We start from the raw sequence: 24,950 nt of genomic DNA, 5'->3' as shown, positions 1-24,950 counted from the left end.
GAATAACAGATACAAGTTTCACAGGAACAGACAGCACAAGGCTTCAGGAACCACCAGAATCAAGATTCTATCACGGGCACTGACTGGGAGACAGAATGGGCCTTATATATGTTCAAATTTCTCGCCAAGCGAGCGTCATGCGTGCTGGCGCAATCACGCCAGCGTGCCAATCACGCCAGCGCGCCTGTACCTTTAAGAAATAATTTTTTTGATGGAATTTCTTTCTGAGTTGATCAGCCTTGATGTCTTTGACTAAGACCCAGGAGTTCTCCTCAGAGCCATAGCCCTTCCACTTAATAAGATACTGGAGCTTACCCCGTACGAAACGAGAATCAAGGAACTCCTGGATCTCAAATTCAGGCTGACCTTCGACTAACACTGGGGGAGGAACAGGAATATGACGGACTTGAGTGGCTGGTTTTAGGAGAGAGACATGAAAAGAATTAGATATTTTAAACTCTGCAGGTAATTGGAGACGAACAGAAGAGGAATTGATTATTTCAGCTATTGGGTATGGACCAATGGAACTGGGCCCCAGTTTGAGAGAGGGGAACTTCAACTTAATTTTTTTACCTAGATAGAACAAGTTAGCCATTCCACTACTTGCTGTCTTTATTTTGTCTGTATTTTGCACTGCAGGATGACAGCCAATCAGCAGCTAGGTAGCCCTCACAGGGAACTGCAGTTCATCTGTTCCCATGTAAAGACTGAGCTGAGGATGGTTGTCCACATCCTACTGTGCTTCTGGGGATAGACCATTAAGACACGACAACCTCATATTTGTGTAACCCAGACTCAAAACAGGGAGTCTCTACAGGGTGCTCCAATAAAGGTGTAATCTGTAAAGAAAGCAAATCCCATTTTGCCCAAATTGAGAGCAGCCTCTATAGTATTCATCACTACTTGAAAATGAGGGATATTGACTGAAGCAACAGTACTTGCCAGAAAGCCAAATGGGAACTATTTTATCAACTGGTTACATTAAATTTTCATCACCACTTGTTGATGAACCAACCAGAAATCATGCTACACTGGATCAAGTGATGTCTAATGACCCAGATGTACAGCAAATGTACAAGTAGCACAGTGACAATAATGTTAACTCATTTATTGCAAAAAGCAAATATTGGGGCAACAAATGTCACGGGCGGCACCCGATACCAGAACAAGTGCCAAGCACCCTGGTCTCGGCTCGGCTTCACCAGTAGTGTGACCACCATTGGGCTTCGGGAGGAGCCCTCAGCTTACTTGGGTGCCACCTGGACTTAACGAGGGGTGCAAGGCGAGGTGTTCTGGCTGGCAAAGAGGCACGGCTGTTAGCAGAGTCTTTTGGGCCGAAGGTCACGGTACAAATGGAGCAGGAAAGAGAATCGTCAGACAGGCAGGGTCGAGGCAGGCAGATATCAAGAATCGTCAGGCAGGCAAGGGTCAAACCGGGTAATCAAACAGATGGGGTCAGGCAGAAAGAGTAGTCGAGATGCAGGCAAAGGTCAGGATTCGGATGTCAGAATTGTCAGGAACAGGCAGGGATCAAACCGGAATAACAGATACAAGTTTCACAGGAACAGACAGCACAAGGCTTCAGGAACCACCCGAATCAAGATTCTATCACGGGCACTGACTGGGAGACAGAATGGGCCTTATATATGTTCAAATTTCTCGCCAAGCGAGCGTCATGCGTGCTGGCGCAATCACGCCAGCGCGCCAATCACGCCAGCGCGCCTGTACCTTTAAGAAATAATTTTTTTGATGGAATTTCTTTCTGAGTTGATCAGCCTTGATGTCTTTGACTGAGACCCAGGAGTTCTCCTCAGAGCCATAGCCCTTCCACTTAATAAGATACTGGAGCTTACCCCGTACGAAACGAGAATCAAGGAACTCCTGGATCTCAAATTCAGGCTGACCTTCGACTAACACTGGGGGAGGAACAGGAATATGACGGACTTGAGTGGCTGGTTTTAGGAGAGAGACATGAAAATAATTAGATATTTTAAACTCTGCAGGTAATTGGAGACGAACAGAAGAGGAATTGATTATTTCAGCTATTGGGTATGGACCAATGGAACTGGGCCCCAGTTTGAGAGAGGGGAACTTCAACTTAATATTTTTGGTAGATAGCCAAACAGAATCTCCCACCTTGTACGGAGGAGCCTCTCTACGAGATCTATCTGCAGCTTTCTTTTGAGCAGAGGAAGCTGCAGAAAGAGAATGATGAACTTGGGACCAAATTTTCGAAAAATGATTGACAGAGGAATTAGCAGAGGGTACAGAGGAATCTAAATCAGAAAAAGAAAATGCTTTTGGATGTAGCCCATTTACAATAAAGAAAGGAGACTCCCCCGAAGAGGAGTGAGTGGCATTATTGTAGGCAAACTCTGCCCAGGGCAACAATTCAGCCCAAGAGGACTGGTTATCAGATACATAACACCTGAGATATTGCTCCAGGGATTGATTCACTCTTTCAGTTTGTCCGTTGGTTTGGGGATGGTAAGCTGTAGAGAAGGATAAATCAACTCCAATTAAAGAGCAGAAAGCTCTCCAAAACTTCGAGACTAACTGAACACCTCTGTCAGACACAATGTTAACAGGAAAGCCATGTAACCTGAAAATATGAGAGATAAACAGATCGGCTAAGGTTTTGGCAGAAGGGAGGTGTGGAAGGGAAACAAAATGGCTCATCTTACTAAACCTATCCACCACCACCCAAATTACAGTTTTACCCTGAGAGGGAGGCAGATCTACAATGAAATCCATTGAAAGATGGGACCATGGCCTCTCAGGGATTGGTAACGGATTTAACAGACCTTGCGACAATTGACGAGAGGATTTAGACCTTATACAAATTGGACAAAAATTTACGAAAACCTTAGCATCCTGTTTAAAAGAAGGCCACCACACATGACGGGCTAACGAAGAAATAGTTTTGGCAATGCCAGGATGCCCAGCCATTTTGGAGTTATGAACCTCTTCGAGAACTTGTTCCCTCAGCTCCTCAGGCACAAACATTCTCCCAGCGGGAGTGTCTGCTGGAGCAGAAGATTGGACAGGGGACAACAAGGTGGAGAGGACAGAATCCAATGCGGCTACAATCAACTCCCTAGGAATGATGGGGATGCACTCACTACAGTCAGAGGAGGTAGATTCAAAACTCCTAGAGAGTGCATCAGCTTTGGTGTTTTTAGATCCAGGCCTGTATGTTAAAGAAAAGTTAAACCTGGTGAAGAACAATGCCCATCTAGCTTGCCTAGGGTTTAGCCGTGTGGCCCATTCTATGTAAAGCACGTTTTTATGGTCTGTATATACTGTTACCATATGTTTAGCCCCTTCAAGTAAATGCCGCCATTCCTCAAAGGCCCACTTGATAGCCAACAATTCCCTGTTCCCAATATCATAGTTTGCCTCTGCAGGCGAAAACTTCCTAGAGAAAAAGGCGCAGGGATGTAACTTGTTGGTTATCGGGTGCCTTTGGGAAAGGACTGCCCCAGCACCCACTTCAGAGGCATCTACCTCCACAATAAATGGTAAGGCAGTATCTGGATGCTGCAAAATAGGGGCAGAACTGAACTCTTTTTTGAGGCGTTCGAAAGCTTGAACTGCTTCTGGGGGCCAAATACTAGGGTCAGCACCCTTTTTGGTCAAGTTGGTGATTGGGGCAACTACCAGGGAAAAATTCTTGATGAATTGGCGGTAATAATTTGCAAAACCGAGGAATCTTTGGGTTGCTCGTAAAGAAAGGGGTTGGGTCCATTCCAGGACAGCTCTCACCTTCCCTGGATCCATCTCAAGACCCCTGTTAGAAATGTTAAATCCCAAAAATTGAACAGAGGTAACTTCAAAAGTACACTTCTCAAGTTTTGCATACAGATTATTTTCTCTAAGTCTACGTAAAACCTCACAGACATGATTCCTGTGTTCACCCAGATTAGAAGAGAAAATAAGAATGTCATCAAGATAGACCACTACGAATATCCCCAGCAGGTCCCGAAAGATGTCATTGACAAATTCTTGGAACACTGCGGGGGCGTTACAAAGACCGAATGGCATCACCAAATATTCGTAGTGGCCATCCCTAGTGTTGAACGCTGTTTTCCACTCATCCCCCTCCCTGATACGAATGAGGTTATAAGCCCCCCTAAGATCTAGTTTAGTATAAATCTTAGCATACTTGATCTGATCAAACAACTCAGAGATCAAGGGAAGAGGATAGCGGTTCTTAATGGTGATCTTATTGAGACCCCTATAGTCAATACAGGGACGAAGACCCCCATCTTTTTTCCCCACAAAGAAAAACCCAGCCCCAGCAGGGGAACAGGAAGGCCGAATGAAGCCTCTTTCCAGGTTTTCCCGAATATACTCTTTCATAGCCTGGGCTTCTGGCAATGAAAGAGGGTAGGTTCTCCCACGAGGAGGTGTAGACCCTGGGGTTAGATCAATTGGGCAATCGTATGGCCGATGTGGGGGTAAGGTTTCAGCAGCCTTTTTAGAGAACACATCCTCAAATTCAGCATAAGCTGCAGGTAACCCTTCTAGAGAGGTAGTAGCTACTACCTGAGGAATACAGACCCCCTCACACTCTACCCTCTTTGAAACCCAATCAGTTAGAGGGTTATGCCTCTGGAGCCATGGTAACCCCAAGATGAGAGGAGAAGTAGCACCCTCAATGAGGTACAACGCTATCTCCTCACCATGCAGATGATTAACAGACATAGAAAGAAAAATAGTTTTCTTAGACACTATACCCGACCCTAGGGGTCTTTTGTCCACTGCCCAAATTTTCAGGGGGGAACTTAGAGGAACCAATGGAATGTTATGTTTCGCTGCAAATGCAGCATCCAAAAAGTTCCCCTCTGCCCCTGAATCCACGAAAGCGGACACCCTGACAGAACCCGTAGGCCAGGTTAGTTTGACTGGTAACATAACCTTAGAGGCAGATTGGGGAGAGGAAATTCCTGCACCCAAATGGAGCTCCCCATCTCCATTTAGGCTTCAGAGTTTCCCGGCCTCTTAAAGCATTGGTTTAGAAAATGTCCCTTTTCACCACAATACATGCAAAGACCCAGGGAATGCCTGCGTGCCTTTTCCTCAGGAGTCAGGTGGGATACGCCTAATTGCATAGGCTCCTCCTGAGGTAGAGGCACATAGGGGTTAGAAGATTTTACATTGGTTACCACATTAGATCTTATATTAGTAACCCCAGAGAAGTTTGTACTCCTCTCTCCCCTTCTCTCCCTTTGCCTTCTATCTACCTGGATGGCGAGGGACATGAGATCATCCAGGTTAGAGGGCAAGGGGTAATTAACCAGTCTATCTTTTACAGAATCAGATAACCCCAAACGGAATTGACTCCGTAGAGCCAAATCATTCCACCCAGTCTCCACTGCCCACCTACGGAATTCGGTGCAGTACACCTCCGCATCCCTTTTCCCTTGGCGTAACTTACGAATCGCGGTATCGGCAGAAGATGCACGATCCGGGTCATCGTAAAGAACTGCCATGCTGTTAAAGAAAGTGTCTAGGGAATAACGAGCAGGGTCAGAGGAAGGCAGCCTGAGGGCCCAAATTTGGGGGTCACCCAAAAGCAGGGTCATGACGAACCTTACTTTCTCCTCACCAGTTTGGAAAGAATGAGGAAAGAAACTAAGGTATAACTTGCATGCCTCTTTAAAGACAAAAAATTTAGTGCGATCCCCGCTGAATCTCTCAGGGAACACAATTTTTGGTTCATGGGGTTTAGATGAGTTACCCCAATTTGCATAAGAACCCACAGAAGGTGCAGGAACAGGAACAGATTGCTGCTGCGAAGCTTGTGTACCCTCCAGCTGTCGGGTTAGATTGTGAAAACCCTGCAGGAGGTAATTTTGCTTCTGTTCGTGATCCTCCAAGCGCTGTAACAGAGTAGTAAGAAGCGCTTCGGTGGTAGTTGGAGGAGCAGCAGCGGCAGCAGCTTCAGCGTGACTTTCGTCCTCCATGGCCCGTGATAATGTCACGGCCGGCACCCGATACCAGAACAAGCACCCTGGTCTCGGCTCGGCTTCACCAGTAGTGTGACCACCGTTGGGCTTCGTGAGGAGCCCTCAGCTTACTTGGGTGCCACCTGGACTTAACGAGGGGTGCAAGCGAGGTGTTCTGGCTGGCAAAGGGGCACGGCTGTTAGCAGAGTCTTTTGGGCCGAAGGTCACGGTACAAATGGAGCAGGCAAGAGAATCGTCAGACAGGCAGGGTCGAGGCAGGCAGATATCAAGAATTGTCAGGCAGGCAAGCGTCAAACCGGGTAATCAAACAGATGGGGTCAGGCAGAAAGAGTAGTCGAGATGCAGGCAAAGGTCAGGATTCAGATGTCAGAATTGTCAGGAACAGGCAGGGATCAAACAGGAATAACAGATACAAGTTTCACAGGAACAGACAGCACAAGGCTTCAGGAACCACCAGAATCAAGATTCTATCACGGGCACTGACTGGGAGACAGAATGGGCCTTATATATGTTCAAATTTCGCGCCAAGCAAGCGTCATGCGTGCTGGCGCAATCACGCCAGCGCGCCTGTACCTTGCGCCCTAAGGAACCAAGATGGCACTGTCGCTGGAGGCAAGAACAGGAGCGCGGCGGCATGGCGGCCGTTCACGCCGCCGTACCACTAGACCACCAGGTATTTTTATTACAACAAAATTTGGATTTTTCCAAAGCATTTGATATAGAACTCCTTCCAGGGCCCCCCCTCCGGGCCGCTACTGCGCCGCAAATGGTTATTCTTTTTGTAGAGCCAGGAGATAGTGAGAGGGGGCCTGGCCCTGAGGAGGGGCATGAGGGACAGGGCCCACCGGGTTTTTTCCTGGTGTCCCGCTGGGCCAGTCTGACCCTGTCTGTCCTTAGTCTTGATAATGTTGTTACTTGTTTGCACACAGATAGGAACTGTACAGAGGGTTGCTGTTAATGGTACATTCTCTGCTTTGAGTAAGGTTCTTAATAGAGTTGCACAGGGTTCTTTATTGGGTCCACTTTTATTTAACTTAATTAATGACTTAGGGGAGGACAGTTTTTGTAGATGACACAAAACTATGCAGCCCAATTAAATAAATCCAGGATGTGGCATCCTTACAGCAGGATCTGGAGAAACATGAAATCTGTGAGGATTTGTCCTATCCCCAATCTTTTCACTCTGCCTCTGTGCTCTTGATAATCTGCTGCCCTGTCACATTTTGCCACCAATGATGTCTCCTATTGGAGGTGAGATTGAGAGGAGGGGAAAAAAGCATAGGAAATAGAAACAGAAGGTACTTGGCAAAAAAGAGAATGACTGCAGGGAGGTGAACACACTGAAGGGTGTCATGGTGTAAAACATGAAGAAAAGGCAGCAAACACAATAAATGAAAATTTGTACTTATGAATTAAATTATAATGAATAATGTTACCCCTACTGTAACTTATTAAGATACTAGTAGTTACCTTGGAGTTACATGGCTTGTTTAAAAGCATTCATCCTGAGCTGTTGTGCTTCTAAATAGTCATGTAAATCATTGGTGACTTCTATATATATTTAATACAGTAGGGGTTACATTATGCATTATATATTCACTTGAAATTCAGATGTTTGTGATTGTTTAAAGTACCCTATATAGCTGATAGGTATGACATATATTATTCTGAAACTCATTCCCAAAGACCTCCAAAATACAGTACTGCTGATTTCAGCCATTATTATTGACCAAAAATTGATTATATAACCAAAATATGGGCCACTGTGGTGAGTTCACAACTGTGTGTGGAAGTCAGGACAATAGCTATTCTTCAGGAATTTAACAAGCTGGGTTTAAGCCACACACGACTAACATCACCATCCATAATTGAAATTTGGAAATTTGACAAAAAATGTATAATCTACGGTGTTGGCGTTATATTTTAAGCAATTTTCAATTTACAGTATACTGTACTTCGGACAAAATTTCTCTTTCAGTTTGCTAGGCCCCACAGTAAATGAAATCATTTACTACTTACCCAGGACCAGCAATCCTCTTTTGTAAAACATGCTGAGGGTCTGGGGCAATTTACATTGCTGGTGCTGGTTGTTTTTAATTTTCCCAGGGATCTTTTGCACCAGAGAATGTGCAGTATATTAAAACAAATAATACTGCACATTAACTGGTACTAGACTAGCACAAGAGATACGTGTAAAAAGTACTTTTATAGTGTACATACTGCAATAATAAAACATTACCTTGTACATGATGCTAACTTAGCTGCATGTGAGCAGTGAGAGCTTACTTTGACTTTTTTGAACAAATATGTGATAGCTACTGGCCACATATTATCTTAGCTCCTAAGTTTTAATTTAGAGCTTTTTCAAGTGCTCTCATTTAGGCTTCTTAATGGGACAAATGTATTAACACTTGAGTATGTGTTAATTGAGTCAAGTACTTTTAAGCAAACTTACTTTTAAACATACTTTCAAAAATTGAAAGGAACAAAGATTTTTATTTTAGTTTTTTTTCTCATAACTTGACAGTTGGTTGAAATTAGGGTTGCCACATTCTGGGCAGATGCTGAGCAGACTGGGCAGGGGCCAGGCCTTTGCAACATCAGGGATTGGTCTTGTGATGCTGGGGGCACACGGATGATGGTCCGGGAGTGTGTCTGTGACATCAGGGGCTAGGATGTGGTGAACAATTCATTGTAGGAAGGACATTCAACATTTTGTTCTTGAGCCATCTTAATATTATTTTGGGTGGTACTAATGACTGCTTTCAATAACCACTGTTTATCAATCATTAAAAACTTGATAGAATACGCTTATAACAATGTGCATTTCCTAATGACAGATTTCAAAACCTTACCAGAGGGCTTCCTGGACTTTGATCTGCCCTTCGTGGATTTTTTGGGCTTGTGAACAAGCTGATCTATAACTTCTGACCTCTCAGGTACAGCAGCAATCCCAACCCTGAGCAGGAGAGGAAAGGAGAATTTAGAATGCAATTATTGCTATACATTCAGTAAGGAAAACCAATGTGGTGCAAACCACATAGTAATGCAATGAAACTGTGAACTGTGTATAAATTGTAAAGCAAAAACTGATACCATAATAAGCAAAAATCTAGATGCAAATGGTTTAAACGTTAGTGAAACTCAACTATGCTGTATTGTTTTGATTAGTGACATATTTTGGTAGGGTCTGAAAAATAAAGTTTAAAAAGTTCAGCATAAAGTCTGAAAAACTCTTCAGAGCATTATCGGTAGGCTTATACTATTTATATTGTATAAGTGACAAAATAAAATTTAAAGCAAAACAAAAGTTTTAATGGAAGGGTGTGCAAAGAGAACACAGCAAAAAATGGGCAAAGTTTTATGGATTTTTCCCACAATGCACTTTGCTGCCTTGTATTTGCTCCTGCTGCTGACAAGTGCAAATGCTTGTACCTCTGGAAGTGGGCAAAAAGAATTTCTACCTTACAGTGAATAGGGCAAATTCAGGAGCCCACAGTGCAAGGGTGGCTCATTTGAACAGCCACAACAAACCATTCATTAGGCTCTAGAAAGATCACCTTTACATGCATGGTGCAGCAGGAGCACATTACTGTAACTTACTGCATATCACTTGCAGAGAATATGACCTGGAAACTGCGCTTGATGGAACAAACTGTAGATGGTAACAGGCCTCTAATGGATTGTGATACAAATGGTTGATATTTTGCACCCAGCACACTAACTGCTTCAATGAACACTTACTTCTTCATTAAAATATAAAAAAAATCTATTTTAAAACTGAATTAACTGAAATTACTGTACGCATGCATTCCCTGGCAACAACTCCTTTAATGTATTAAAATCCTTTAAAGGACAACTAAAGCTTAACTCAAGAAGTAGGCTAGAAATGTTGTACATTATGTTTTGGGCTTCTGTACCAGCCCAGGGGAACCACAGTCCTTTAGCAGGGAAGATATGTGCCTTCAAAGAGGCCCCAGTTGCTTCCCATCTTTTTTTCTGCTGATTCACTGCACTTCCTCTGTGCTGCTGTCACTTACTGAGCTACTTACTGAGCTTATGGACCAATGCACAATATACAGTATACATACAATTTATGTGCGTATGAATTAAACCTCAATTTTTTCTGTTTGAGTTTTTAAAATTTACATTTTTAGAGGAAAATAAAACTTGAAATGAAATCAAGATTTATTATGCTCTGAAGCTGCTAAAAATTTGAATCCAAAACGGGTAAAATCTGTCATGAAGAAGTCAATGGCAAATGGTCCCTTTATATTTTCGGGCTGAATGCTCTAGTTTTTGCTCGATAATCCTATAAATTTGAATTAAAAAAGTTGTACGATTTCAGTGTCAAATCATAAAAATGAATAACAGCAAATTGTCTCAAGTGAGGCTTAATCATTAATAGTATAAACCGACATGGATTGGGGTGTCCCCAAACTAATACATAAAAATCTCACAACTCAAATTGTTGCAACTCACAACTTTTTCGCTCACCCTTTTTTTCCCCGAGAATAATTGTTAGTAAATAGGTTTTGGGAGTTTGGTTGAATTCTTTTTTTTAGGGGCAAATTTACTAAGGTTCGAATGGTAAATTCAAATTTTCAAAACTCCCAATTTCAAAATCTAATTTAAAAGCACAAACTCGAATCTGAATTTGAATGTGATATTTATCACCCCTCGACCTCGGAAACAGTGTTAATTCGAATATTCGCCACCTAAAACCTGTTTATGGAAGAAGTTTGACTACGAAAATGGGAGAAAAAAAAAACGAGACGCGCAAAAGTCAAGGTTTTTTTTCTGTTTCGAATTCGATTCGAGTTTTTGGGTTAGGACTATTCGATCAAATTTAAGAGGTTTGAATTTTCTATAAATAACATATCATTCAAATTGTGAATAAACTTGAATTTATTAGAGTTCAAAAAAATTTACATTACTCTAAAATTCGACCTTTGATAAATAACCCCCAACATATAGTGAGAAAAAGTTTTAGTAAATAGGCCCCTATATGTCACAATAAGGCTGATTAGTAAATAATTCAGATTATTAGTGCATGGCAGCCCTGAAACTATTGCAATTAGCATCATAAATTATTATTAAGCCCTGTAGCATCACTCTCTGTGACAGGCAAACCTAATTTTCTGCTTGATAATTTGAGAGGACCCCTAAATGTAGTTTCTCGATAACTGCTCACTGAGCATGTGAGTGTCACATTATAAAAGTATGGTATTACTACTTTAGAGAAGCTGAACCTTTAGGCTTGTTCAATAAGTTCAGTATATAAAATATGGCATTTGTAGCCTTATTCATTTTTAGGGTTTAGTTTTCCTTTAAGCAAGTTTATAACTACTGGAGATGCAAAAATACTAGAATATAATTGCATCTCTAAAGGATATTGGTGATGTGCATACATCTCATATTAAATCAAATGTATAAAAAAAAATTCATTGCTCATCTTACTGAACTGACACAATAACATTGTGAGCATGCCCAAAACCATAACAAAGGTACAGATATGACAGATTAATTCCTTAAGAATCTTGCTTTATGACTGAGATATATTTAAAGAAGACTTTCTGTGCCAAGACCAAATATACTATATGGACAAATGTATCCAGACATCCCTTCTACTTAGAGGAATTGGATGTCAATGCAATAGGCACAAGTGTATATCTAAGCATACAGCCATACCCAGTGATATTGGCAAGAGAAGGCATCTTATTGAAGAGCTCAGTGACTTTCAACGTGGTACCCTCACAAAATGCCACCTTTTCTAGTCAGGTTGTCAACTTTCTTCCATGCTAGTGCTGCCCCCATTAAAGTAATTAGTAAGCAGTTCAGTTAAGCAGTACTAGACCACAATTCCATAGACAGGCACCTCCGAATGTTCAAAACTTTAAAGCATTAAAAATCAGCATGTGAATTATTCACATGGATTATTAGCAAGCAAACACTAACAACAGTCATAAGCTAGGGGGAATAACGGTTCTCATGATTGGTAAAGAAGGAGACTAAAAGGCAGGCAATAAAGTTTGGTAAAACAGCAATAATGGTCTTGGGCCCAAGACAATTTTGTTCTTCCTTTGTTGTGTAAACCGTTTAGTGAGGCCATTTTCTTTTTTCAGCACTCTAATTCCTTACAAAGTAAAATCCCTACTAAAATTACTGTACGCATGCATTCCCACTTGTGCATACCATACCTAAAGTTTTCATAGCTGAATGGAAGCAATACACCAACAATGTTCTGATATCTAGTGTAAAAGCCTTCCCAGAAGCCAAAATGTTGTTGTAGCAGCAAAGTGATAACATGACCTTTATAAAGTCTTGGTTTCAGAATGAGACCTTGGACTGGATTTTGGCCTTATATGTAGTTTATTAGTAACAGAAAAGCACATTAATGTTATTGCATACCACTGCAGCAGGGCAATGCCATATGTATTATAAAAAAATTTACATTTAGTAGGATTATTTTGATCTCCCATATAAACAAAAACTTGGCATAAAATAAGCCTGCATTTATTGGCCAAATAAATAAGATTATTGTATAAAAGCCACTAAAAAGTAAAAATTAGCGCAACCTCTTCTATTAAAGTATAGGGAGGTTATACACATTTTCACAGAATAGTCTTAGAAACATGAATGTACAAATTTTATTTATCTAAAATGTGGTGACCAGGCTATGTGGAATAGCTTTTCTCTCAATGATAGTGCTATAATCAGTAGAATGCTAGAGTGGAAAATATAAAGTATTTTTAAGCATTCTTTGTGTTACAATATGTTAACATTATTGTCCTGAGGTATTCTGTAAAGGAAACATATGTCTATTAGCATCTATTATTGTGTTTGCATACTGTTCTTTGTCTGAGAATAAAGATACACCAGAAAGGGGAACTAAGGCTTCAGGGTTAAAGTATAAAATCTTTCAAATGTTCTTTTTTAATTTTAGGTCATGTCTCTGAATTTTCTATATATATAAAAGGCCATGTTTTTTTTATAGAAGCACAACATTTCTATTAATGAGATAGCAATCAAAAAAACGGTAAAACTGGATATAGAGTCGGCATCTTATATTCCCATGTATGGGTTCTTCTTTCTGTCTCCCCAATAGATATCTATCAGCCACGTTTGCAAATCCTGTTGGGTAGGGCCCAATCATATACCTCAACTAACACTTCATTCTACTTGAGCAGTCATATATTGTCCCCTTAACTTTAATCAGTTTAATATGGGTTTTCTAATGAAAACATTTCTCCTATTAGTGGCTATTGTTTATAGTACTCTGGCAAATTTTACAGCAGCAACTTTGGTAATATTTTCACCCTATAAACAAATGGCCTGTGATATGCTTATTTATATATGAAAATGATTGTGTCCATCTCTTCTGACTAGAAGAGAACTAGAGATGGGTTCAATTATTTATTTGATGTTTTTTGGTATTCATGGACTAACTGCATGCAAAAGCTGCTTCTCTGTGATATTATAAAAGGCCAAAAGTTTATCCAGGACTAGTAAATCAGTTGAACAGTATATTCCACCTAATGACTGGTGCTATGGGTAACTAGATCTGTATCAAATTCTGACCTTTATTAAATGAGAAGTAAAGTCATTTTATACTTGATGGTGCCAAAATGTAGGTACCCCCAAAAGATTGTATTTACTTACCTGACACCCAGCTGGTGCGCCTATCAGCAGAAAAATGCACTGGTCCGGGGTTCTTCCAACGAGAACCACAGAGTGATCCTCTTCCTTCTTTTTTCAGCTTGTGAAAAGCCAAACTTTAACAAAAAAGACAGCTAATTCATTCTACTGCGCATGTGTCTGCCCCGGGAAATTCTATGAGAAAAGAAGCAGGAACAGGATCTCTCCATGGTGTTTGCTGGAAGAACCCCGGGCAGGTACAGTATTCTGTAAATAGGGGCACCAACTCGGAGTGTCAGGTAAGTACATACAATCACTTGGGGGTGCCTATCTTTTGGCACCCCCAAGTATAAAATTACTTTCCTTCTCCTTTAATGTATGCTCTGTGCATTCTTCATCTACAGAAATGCACTTGAAATTTGTGTTGTGCTTTTGATTAATAACTTTCAATGTTATCTGTTGTGGAGAATAATTAACTTTGATAATATAATTGTACAATTGTTCTAGAGAGAATAACGACACTAAATGAATGATACAGGACGTTGAGAGGTTATAAATTAGAGTGTACTATTATATTAGGCAGCTTTCTATTTTAAACGAAATGCAAAATAAACTGTTTTTTTTTAACACATCTTAACACTTCCCTATATATCACATAGTTATATTATGATATTGGTCCAGTTATGTCACAAAATTTACATCCCACCAATTTCCAAATAGATTTTTTTTTCATGAGTTATCAAGAATAATGTAACAGTATATAGTATACACTTTACTGTGTTTATTACATGGTCTCTTCCTCAATCATGTTGGATTACATCACCAAAAGTCTTACTGTGAGATTCTTTTTCAAGTATTGTGTGATATCCAGCATACTTCTAGAGCCTATAATACTAAAAAGATGCTGGATAAATGTTGATAGTGCCCCCCCGATCATATCTCAGGAATAGCGATTTTTTTATGTTGGGTCAGCACAATGTCAGATATTGGAAGCCTGCAGAATGCATGTTATTCTAACGTATTAACAATGTGTTTTTTTTAAATCAAGATAAAACACACACTAATTTATTTTTAAACAGTGGTACTATCATGTTAATCATGCCCATTGTAATGTTCTTTTATCCTCCAGTTGAAATGTAAGGTGCTGCTGGCTTATTTACTTAAAGGAACAGTTCAGTGTAAAAATAAAAACTGGTTATATAGATAGGTTGTGCAAAGTAAAAAAGCTTTGTCAGTGAAAATTTGTCAGCACTATGTTTTTAAAGCAAACTTTCACTAGTGTTATTTTCTACCGAAACTTTTTTTTTAACAAACTTACGTTTAGGTCAATTTGAATAGGGCAGTTTGGTGAAAATGCTTGAAGTGGCCAGCTATTATTAAAAATGTCCAAGGAAGCAAAATAAAGACAAAAGAGATCCTCTATTGTCCTAGACATGAGTTAAAAAAAGTTTTTAAATCATATATGTAACATTTACAACTTTTAAACATAATCCCACTTTAAAATATGAAAAAAAACTCCAGGGTTTTGTCTTTTTTATGACTTTTTGGCATACAAGATACGAAGGCACTGACATAAGATTGTTGAGGATGTAGCTTCATCTTATCAGGAAACTCTGTTGAAAAGGGTAACGTTGTGGAAAATTCGCACTTTGATGAATTTGCGGAGTAACGATTTTTCACCTGGTGAAAGTGTGCATAGCGCTGAGCTCTTATGCTAGCCTTTTAGTAAATTGCTGATGCAAAGTGTAATTTTGACAAATCTTCGCTAGTGATGGCCACTTCGCCCTTTAGTAAACTTGCCCCAATGTGTTTTCATGACAGCTGCTCAAAGTATGCTTAATCAACCTTTTTTCAATTTCCTAAACGTGGAAGAAATTTTAGACAATCCCTGGCACAATATGTACTCTTGTACAATCCATATATAATTAGACCTATCTTAAGAATATGGGCATTATGATCATTACTGTAATCAGGCTGCAACAACATGGTTCAAAGCTCACCTATTTGGCTGTCATGGCTTCCCATATTCAGCTATGAGGAATTGTGATCACTATTGTTTTTGGACAAAATGGCACTTGTGTAAAAGTTTATATTGCTCTGGAGGCACAGCTATACTAGTGTGATAACAAGGACATCATTGGAGCCATCATTATCTAAAACGTTATACTGTTGCACTAATGTTTTTTTGTTTTCACAGAGGCAAGTGAGTGTGGCATACAATCAATGAAAAAAAAGGATACATTCTAATGAATAATAGTGTATAGTTCTCCAAAGAGATTATGCTGCATTTGGATTATTAAACACAGTCATTGATCATAGTATTTTAAGTCCAGTGACCAGTTTGAAATGGTATAGGTATATTTATGATATATGTGTTTTATATGACATGCACATACTCAAACTTGTTTACCCTACTTACCCTACACTAAAATAGCCATTGGGACATGAAAACAACACCTGAGAATCGTTATAACATCAGACAAATAGAAACTGGGCTACTTATTATGCAAAACAATAAAACATTTTTCACATTTAGACAAAACAACAAAGAATAATTCTAAACAAAGCAATATTAAAATCAATCAGTATTTGTGCTGTACTGCTGTACTGTATTTACAGTACATACTATGGTAAAAAAAGGTTTGTCTTTGTTTTTTAAATCCCTGTCTAGAATTTCAAATGTTCTATAGCCATTCAGATGAGTGACCCTCAAAACTAATGTAGAATAATCATATTTGAGGCAAGATCATCATTTGTTTTTAACTTAAAGGGGAACTATCACAAAAATAAAAATATATTTTTTTATCATGGGAATAAGAGACTTTATAAATGCAATCAATTCAAAATATTTGCTTTTTCGGAAACAAGCAAGTTACTATGCCCTCTCAGACATGTCTCATATGCTGCCTTAATCTTAATTATTGAAACAGCAAATCACAGGTCCACCTAGATAATATACAGTACTTAAATTGTCTTCAAAGAGACTCAGGCATAAAACCTGCATGTTGATAGACTGAAAAGAGTAGCTTGATTATTTCTGAAACAGCAAAGATTTTTCTTCAGCACATATTTAGAATCTTTATTTCCATGAAATAAAGGTTATATTAATGTTTGTTTTCATACTAATGCCCCTTTCACTTAATTGTATCATCCCTTCAAAACGCTACCTGGTTTAAGTGTCAAATTTGAGAGCTCTAGAAAAAATATAAATGTTAAATGTCATGTAAGAAAAAAAAACCTAGTTGCATAGTTTATCTGCCATACAGATCCTTATTTGTATTTGTGTGTATATTAGACAAGCTGAAGCCACTATAGTGTTCCTTGTCAAAGCAATCAGTTAAAAGATCCCAGAGAAACAGAACTCCAGTGGCCAGATTTACTTAGAAATGGCAGAATGCTTGATTTGTTTTACTAAGCAACATATCTTTAAACCTCAGAGAGTCCTAAAAAATAATGTAAAATAATAATGTAAAATAAATAATACAAAATGTATTATATATTATAAGGTGAACCACAAAAAAGACAAAGACACAAAGTAGTAGTGAAACAAGTGTGAAGAAGGGAATATTGCTTTTAGGGGAATAGCAAAAACAAGACTGCCGGGTATCTGCCTGCAGGAGGGTATCACCATAGAAGGAAGGGAGGAAGACGAAGGATGTAGGTTGCTACTGTCACAGCATTAGAACAAAGTTTTTTTTTCATGCATAGGAGCTGCACTGGTCTCCTTTAAAGGGGAACCTGGCGCCCTCACACAAAAAAAAAACAACCAGAAGCCCCTGACAAAGAGCTCTAGCAGCATGCTAAAAACTCTACATACACGATAATTACTTGCAAGGTAATGTAAGTGATACAGTTAATGCATAGCCCTATTAAAGCTAACAAAGTTTATTTTGTGTTACAGAATGATTTGTTTATGCTGCACAAACGACCACAGACAGAAATCATGGCTGCATAAAATATTCTAAAAAATTATTTTGTGAGTCTGATAAAATTATTAGTATTGTGTGCCATAAGTGATATATAAATACTATATCAGCAGGCAGCCGCTTTACTACTTCCATATAAACATAATGAATGAAAGCCTTTCATTTAAAGTGGACCTGTCACCCAGACACAAAAATCTGTATAATAAAAGTCCTTTTGAAGTTAAGCATGAAATCCAATTTCTATTCTTTATTAAAGCATTCATAGCTGTTGTAAGCTCCTCAGCTGTCAATCAAATATTGTCTGCCACTCCTCTATGCCGGGCAGACAATTATTCACTTTCCATTCAGAACTTCCTAGATGTCACTGCACTCCCCACATTCCCCAAGTTCTCTTCACCATTTAATTGTGTAGCCAGGACATGGGGATGGACATCAGGTCCCCCATTCTGGTGCACAAACAAGATTCTGAGATGATGCAAGACTTGCCTTAATAACAGTGTGCACAAAATGGTTGCTGCCTGCTTGCTATAATTTTGAAATCCCAGACTGAAGGAAGCAAGATTCAGATAATTTATATAGTGTAATTAAAGTTCATTTTGCTTGACTAATGTGATAAAATAGGATTTTGAATAATTTTTTTGGGTGACGGGTCCCTTTTAAATCTGTTCATGTTTTGAGACCATGATGGGCATAGCAGACTTTTAATCCCTTGAGCGCTGCATTGCAGAATTTCTGGATTTTTGTGTTCTAATCTACAGTATAATATAAACATATACGGAGAGCCAATTTAATAAGTTTTACCATATATTTATGCGTGTTATAGAAAATTCAACCTATGTTTGGAGCTTAATGTTCCTGTTATCTGATTTTGTTTATTTTGGCTGGCAAGTTGGAAAAGACAGGATATTAAAAAAATTCAAATCATTCATTTTCCTTTATTTTAAATCTGGTGATTTTTACCCCTACAACTTTTTGTATTATTACTGAATGATATACAGTAAAAAAAAATTTAACTTCTTTATACTGTACATAGAAAAACTCCACAGCAAGAAAAAGTATTTATTCAAATACATTTTTATTAAAATGATGTACATAAATATATATTAAAATATTGAGATTTTTTTCCACTGAATCTCTACTGTTCATGCAAGTCTGAACAAAACTGGATTGTATCTAAAGTTAACAAACACAAAACAAGTATTTTGATCAACTGGCACTGAAGTTCACAAAATCTCTAAAACAAATGTCTACTTTTCATTATTCAGTGTATATTTAAAAATAGAGCAAACTCTTGCCATTTGGACTAAAATACAGACATTAATATGTGCAAACGGTGCCCCGGTATTGCTTTGTTAAGGAAAGAGTAATATAATCAGCAGTCAAGGAATTATTTCAATGTTATGCCAGTCTTCATTGTCATGGTCTCAATCTCATCAACAGAAGCTCACAGGGCTGGAATTGATGTGTACACAAGACACACCCTGACACATGTGATAACTATATTATCCATGTGTGATGAGACGTGATGAACCCAGGCATTGATTATAATAATGACATTTGGAAGCTGAGCCTTATGATGTTCTCCAAGCATGATGCTCTGTTCCCCTTTAAAGCAGGTACTGGGTTTAATAAACAGAGGGATAATTACCACCCATATACTGCCACCCTCCATTAGCCCACCCGGCCCTTCCCTCTTCCCCCTTTCCGGACATGGATCACCCTTACCTATTGGACGGAGGAGTTGATGACGTCAACACTGCTCAGATAGCTGAGATTAATCAGAAACAGACACAGTTACCATGGGCAGAGTGGTGGAAAGTGATGCGTATTGGATTCGGAGTTAAAATGGCAACCAGCAGTTATAACAGGTTTGTGCACATTAAAACTCTGCATGGTGGAAAACTCAATGGCATACTCTATACTCACTAAATCTGAAACATCTTACAAACGCTCCTGAAGACAAAGAAGGCGTTTCTTCATTTTTCGTCATTTTTTTTAATCATCTTTAACCTCTTTAAAATGTGTAAATTTAAAGCCCCTGTTTTGCAACATAGAGTTAAAGGACCAGTAACATCATTTTTTTTTATTAAACAAATAAAAATTACAGCCTGCTTATAATACCCCTGACCTAATAGATATTCCATATTCACCCTCCTTTTACCTGAAAAGTCCCCAGTAAAAACTCCCCTCCATGGTCTGACCTGACTTTCACTCATTGCAGTACGTGCGCGTCCCAGGCACTGCTCCTCCTCCCAGGACTTCCGGCAGGAACCCGGAAGTCAGAAGAGCTTCAGAGCATAGCAGCCGGCAACCAGCGCAGACGTCTCCCTTTTCTGCCCGTGTATTTTTTTTTTCTTTTACTTTGTTTTACGAGTTGGACGCTAGAGTGACAGCAGCGATGGTGAGAGGAGCTCGGCAGTGAGAGAGGAACATGGAAGGGGGAGGAAAGTTGAAGGCTGGGTAAGGGGGACGGCAGTGAGAGGCACACAGAAGGGGGAGAAGGCGGCATAGACATGGGACGCTAAGAAAAGGAGCCGGCAGTAAGAGGAACATGGAGAGGGGGAGGAAAGTTGAAAGTGTGAGAAAGAGTTAACAGAGTGAGATGAACACAGAGGGGAGGGAGAAGGCTGTACGAGGGAACGGCAGTGAGAGAAAGGGGGGGGGGGAGAATGCTGCATTGAAAGTGGACGCTCAGGAAAAGAAAAGGCTGGGTGAGGGAATGTCAGTGAGAGTAACACGGAGGGGTAAGGCTACATGAAAGTAGGCAACGGCTGTGTGACAGGGACACGGGGAAAGCTGCATGGACAGACGCTGAGGGAACAGTAGTGAGAGAGGAAGTGACGTCATGAAGACCAGGAAGAGGCACACAGCTGCGCGCACGTAGAGGAGAAGAAGAAAGATGAAGCTAGAAGATGGCGGAGACCCTTTGGACGCCGTGGGACAGCGTTGGTTTGATTTTTTCCGGATGTCTTACTGAAACAGCAGGAAAGAGCAGCATATTGGGGGTAAGTAATGTACAGTATATTCATTTTTTTTTTTGTGAATAAAAAATGATGTTACTGGTCCTTTAAAGCTCTTCTGGGGGAATACTGAATGGTGAATTTTACTTGCTGAATATCTCAAAAATGTACAATTCTGCAAGAAATAAAATGGAAACTTATTAGCTGTTATCATTTACTATTGATCCTGCCAATATTCAATTGAGTGATGGAAAAGTTTAAGGGAATAACAGACATTATGGTTTGTCGCCCACAGATGATCACAGAACAATGCATTTTTAATTAAGTCAGATTGCCGTATGTAAAGTGGTTTACATGCAACAATCCTGTAATCTACTGGATTACAAATTATTTTTTAGATGCTTCCTCAAGGTTATCCCCCACCGATGACAAACTCTATCAGGGGAATGTAATAAAAGTCGCAAAGAGCAAAACAATTCGCACCAATAAGACTAAAAATCCACATCTCGCAATGTAATATTGTTCCTTAAACTGTTATTGCATTGCAAATTTTAATTGCGCATTGCGAATTTTAATTGTGCACTCATAAGAAGTGCTTGAAGGTGTCGTAATCTTTTGGAGCAAACATAACGACTTTTTCAGTAAGAAGTTTTATTACATTGACTGCGCATTGGCGCAAACTATAAAATTCGCAGACGGTCTTTCACTGTCGGAAGTGGTCGCTAAACAGTTTCCGGGCTCGCAAAAGCTATATTAAATTCGCACAAAGCAAAATTTGTTCGCGCAGAGGCATAACTTTTCGCATTGCGAATAGTTTTTCCGTTATCGATTTTTATTACATTCCCCCGACAGAACCTTATTGCCCTAAGGAGTGACTGTTTCACAACCTCTGTATTGCCTTATGGGGAAAAAAACATTGCCACCTTACTGAGAAATAAACATGTGATAATGTGAAAGACAATGCTATGTGAAAAGTTTAAGATGTAAATCCTTCCAGTAGATGAGCAAGCTTATTTCTTCTATAATTCTGTACACCCAGGTGAAAACAGCAATTTATCTGAGGCACTGAAGACAAATTACAATAGAAAAAGTCCATGCATCCTTAGAAAGTATTTGCTTTTTTTCCAGAGGCACCTTTTACTAATACATGCCCCAGGCATCTACTGTATGTAACCACACAGTTCTATGTACATTTACTGGGATGGTGCTATGCTACTATACCTATTGCACCTTGCTTATGCATAAGCTTCAATTGCTTTAACAAATGATCAGACACAAAATACTGGCAGTTTTAATGCATAGCATTATTTTCAAGCATCAGATTCAAAAAAAATTTGAACTCTATTGTAAACCCTCAGCCATTATCAAAGCTAACACATTAGTGTATAGGCTTTGGTTTAAACTCTAGCTGGTACCTTTAATAAGGTCAAACGGACAACATTGGCCATTTGATTAAATTATTATAGCAGGGCTGCATCATTTACAGTTGTGTTACTAACCTGATCTATCACTGTTTTTGGTAGAAATTATATTTCTACAAGAAAAGAAGGCAGCAAATATTGTGCATGCTGGTTATAGTGCGTTTCTCTCTGGAAATCTGAGTGAAATGGGTCATTCCAGACATTATTCAGAAGAACAGTGTACTTTGATTAAAAAGTTGATTGGAGAGGGAAAACATATAAAGAAGTGCAGAAAATTATAGGCTGCTCAGCTAAAATTATCTCAAATGCTTTAAAATGGCAACGAAAACCTAAAAGACATGGAAGAAAATGGAAAACTATCATTCGAATGTATAGAAGAATAGCCAAAATAGCAAAGACTCCACTAATGATCAGCTCCAGGAAGATTAAAGGGATACTGTCCTGGGAAAAAAATTTTTTCAAAATGAATCAGTTAATAGTGCTGCTTCAGCAGAATTCTGCACGGAAATCCTTTTCTCAAAAGAGCAAGCAGATTTTTTTATATTCAATTTTGAAATCTGACATGGATCTAGACATTTTGTCAATTTCCTCGCTGTCCCTGGTCATGTGCCTGCACTTTAGGAGAGAAATGCTTTCTGGCAGGCTGCTGTTTTTCCTTCTCAATGTAACTGAATGTGTCTCAGTGGGACATGGGTTTTTACTATTGAGTGCTGTTCTTAAATCTACCAGGCAGCTGTTACCTTGTGTTAGGGAGCTGCTATCTGGTTACCTTCCAATTGTTCTTTCGTTTGGCTGCTGGGGGGGAAAGGGAGGGGGGGTGATCACTCCAACTTGCAGTACAGCAGTAAAGAGTGATTGAAGTTTATCAGAGCACAAGTCACATGACTTGGGGCTGCTAGGAAATTGACAATATGTCTAGCCCCATGTCAGATTTCATAATTGAATATAAAAAAATCTGTTTGCTCTTTTGAGAAATGGATTTCAGTGCAGAATTCTGCTGGAGCAGCACTATTAACTGATTCATTTTGAAAAAAATTTTTTTCCCATGACAGTATCCCTTTAAAGAAGGTCTAAAGTTACCTGTGAGTACTGTTACAATTAGAAGACACATATGTGAAGCCAAGCTATCGGCAAGAAACCCCCGCAAAGTCCCAATGTTGAAAAAAAAGACGTGCTAAAGTACACATTGACTGGCCTAAAGAGAAATGTCACAACATTTTGTCGACTTATAAAAGCAAGATTGTTCTTTTTGGGTCTAGGGGCCACAGGCAGTTTGTCAGGTGATCCCCAAACACTGAATTCAAGCCACAGTATGGTGTAAAGAGAGTGAAGCATGGTGGCAAAAGCATCATGATATGGAGATGTTTCTCATACTATGGTGTTATGCATATTTATCACATACCTTGAATCATGGATAATTTTCAATACATCAAAATACTTAAAGAGGGCATGTTGCTGTATGCCAAAGAGGAAATGCCCTTGAAATGGGTGTGTCATTAAGACAACGATCCCAAACACACCAGTAAATGAGCAACATCTTGGTTCCAGACCAACAACATTGACGTTATGGAGTGACAAGTCCAATCCACGGACCTTAATTCAATAGAAAACTTGTGGGGTTACATCAAAAATGCTTTTTCTGAGGCAAATTTTCTTTTCCAAGACAATGCAAAAAAATTGTGGAATGTAACAGGTTCCAGAAGTTGGTCGACTCCATGCAACACAGATGTGCAGCAGTTCTCAGAAACAGTGATTATACAACTAAATATTAGTTCAGTGGTTCAAAGTAAAGCAAAATCTTATACATTTTTCAGTTTATATAGTGAATGTTTGAGAACAGCTTAATATTCCCTTTTTTCAATTTCTGTAAATTAATAACACACATTTGATAAATTTTTCATGTTTTAATAAATAGAATGTTCAGTGTTCCCAATGAATTTGTGTGTATGGAAATACTGTAAAAGCTATTATAAGGATTTTGAGCTTATTCACTTTTTTAAACACATTGCTATTATTTTGAACACAACTTTAAGAATAGCTTTCTGATTCAGGATGCTGAAAAATTATCCTCAAAGTCATCAGGTGAGTTACTGTTAGAGTTTGGTGGTATATGCCATTAGAGTGGTCACAGAATATTTGTTCTTCATACATGACAATTTGAAATATGTTATTTTTTTAAAAACTACTAGCATAAAAAATAGAGCTTTTATAGTACAGGTATAGGATCAATTCATCAAAAGTCAGTTCATTAAATAAATTGACCAACTAATATAATGAATCTTGGAAAAGGTGATTATTAACATTACAAATTGTTAAAAATAATGTGACCACGGGTTACAACTTCACAGGCACTTAAATAAGAAGGTGCTGTTTTATTACAGAGGAAAATAAAATTGTTTAAAAAATTAGAACTATTTGCTTAAAATGCTGTGGGAAGACACTGTGGGATACGGACTTCCTGTAATTCTGGGAATTCTGGATATTGTGTTTGCAGTTAAGGGATCCCATGTATCAAAAATTAACCAGGAACAAGGAAAACTGAAAATAAGTCATATTTATATTATATATTTAGAGATGTGCAGTATAGTACCTCTTGTGAGTTTACTGTACTATTCATGGGTCCAGCTTAAACTGGCACAAGAGATACCCGGTAGCAGGGAAAATATGAAAAAAGCAGTATTGCAAAGAAAAATACCCTGGGTCAGTTATAGGTTTACTGACCAAGGTAAAATGTTTGCAATTTTAGGCACTACCTGTAGCATCCCTGGTGTATTTTTTTTCTACTCCATTAATAATATAGCAATTATTATATTTTAAGGGAGAAATGTAATAAAGTCAGTAATGGAAAAATATTCCTAATGTGAAAAATAACTCCTTTATGTGAATTTAACGCTGCTTTTGCAAATTTGTAAAAACTATATTAAATAAAGCAACCCATCCACCAGTAGAAGACTGAATGAGAATGCTGTAGTTTCCACCAGTACAGCGTAAATGCAGTAAAACTTCTAAAAACATTATTTTTGCATAAAAAAC

General features: G+C 38.9%; 1 protein-coding gene across 5 annotated transcripts in view; it reads right to left on the bottom strand.

Moving 5' to 3' along the window:
• Positions 1 to 24,950, bottom strand: part of igsf9b.S (immunoglobulin superfamily member 9B S homeolog) — a 108,058-nt gene that overhangs the window by 4,644 nt on the left and 78,464 nt on the right. For 4 of the 5 annotated variants that reach the window (XM_041571283.1, XM_018227681.2, XM_041571284.1 and 1 more), the window contains exon 19: positions 8,828 to 8,931. In XM_041571283.1, the coding sequence (XP_041427217.1) occupies positions 8,828 to 8,931 (104 nt within the window). Of the gene's footprint in view, positions 1 to 8,827; positions 8,932 to 19,261; positions 19,305 to 24,950 lie in introns of those variants that run through there. The other variant, XM_041571287.1, reaches the window with a different exon arrangement.

The sequence above is a fragment of the Xenopus laevis genome, chromosome 7S, assembly GCF_017654675.1.
Source record: "Xenopus laevis strain J_2021 chromosome 7S, Xenopus_laevis_v10.1, whole genome shotgun sequence".
NCBI classification, from domain to species: Eukaryota; Metazoa; Chordata; class Amphibia; order Anura; family Pipidae; genus Xenopus; species Xenopus laevis.
Note: the sequence above shows the minus strand (reverse complement) of the source record. Positions and strands in the feature narration are given on the sequence as shown.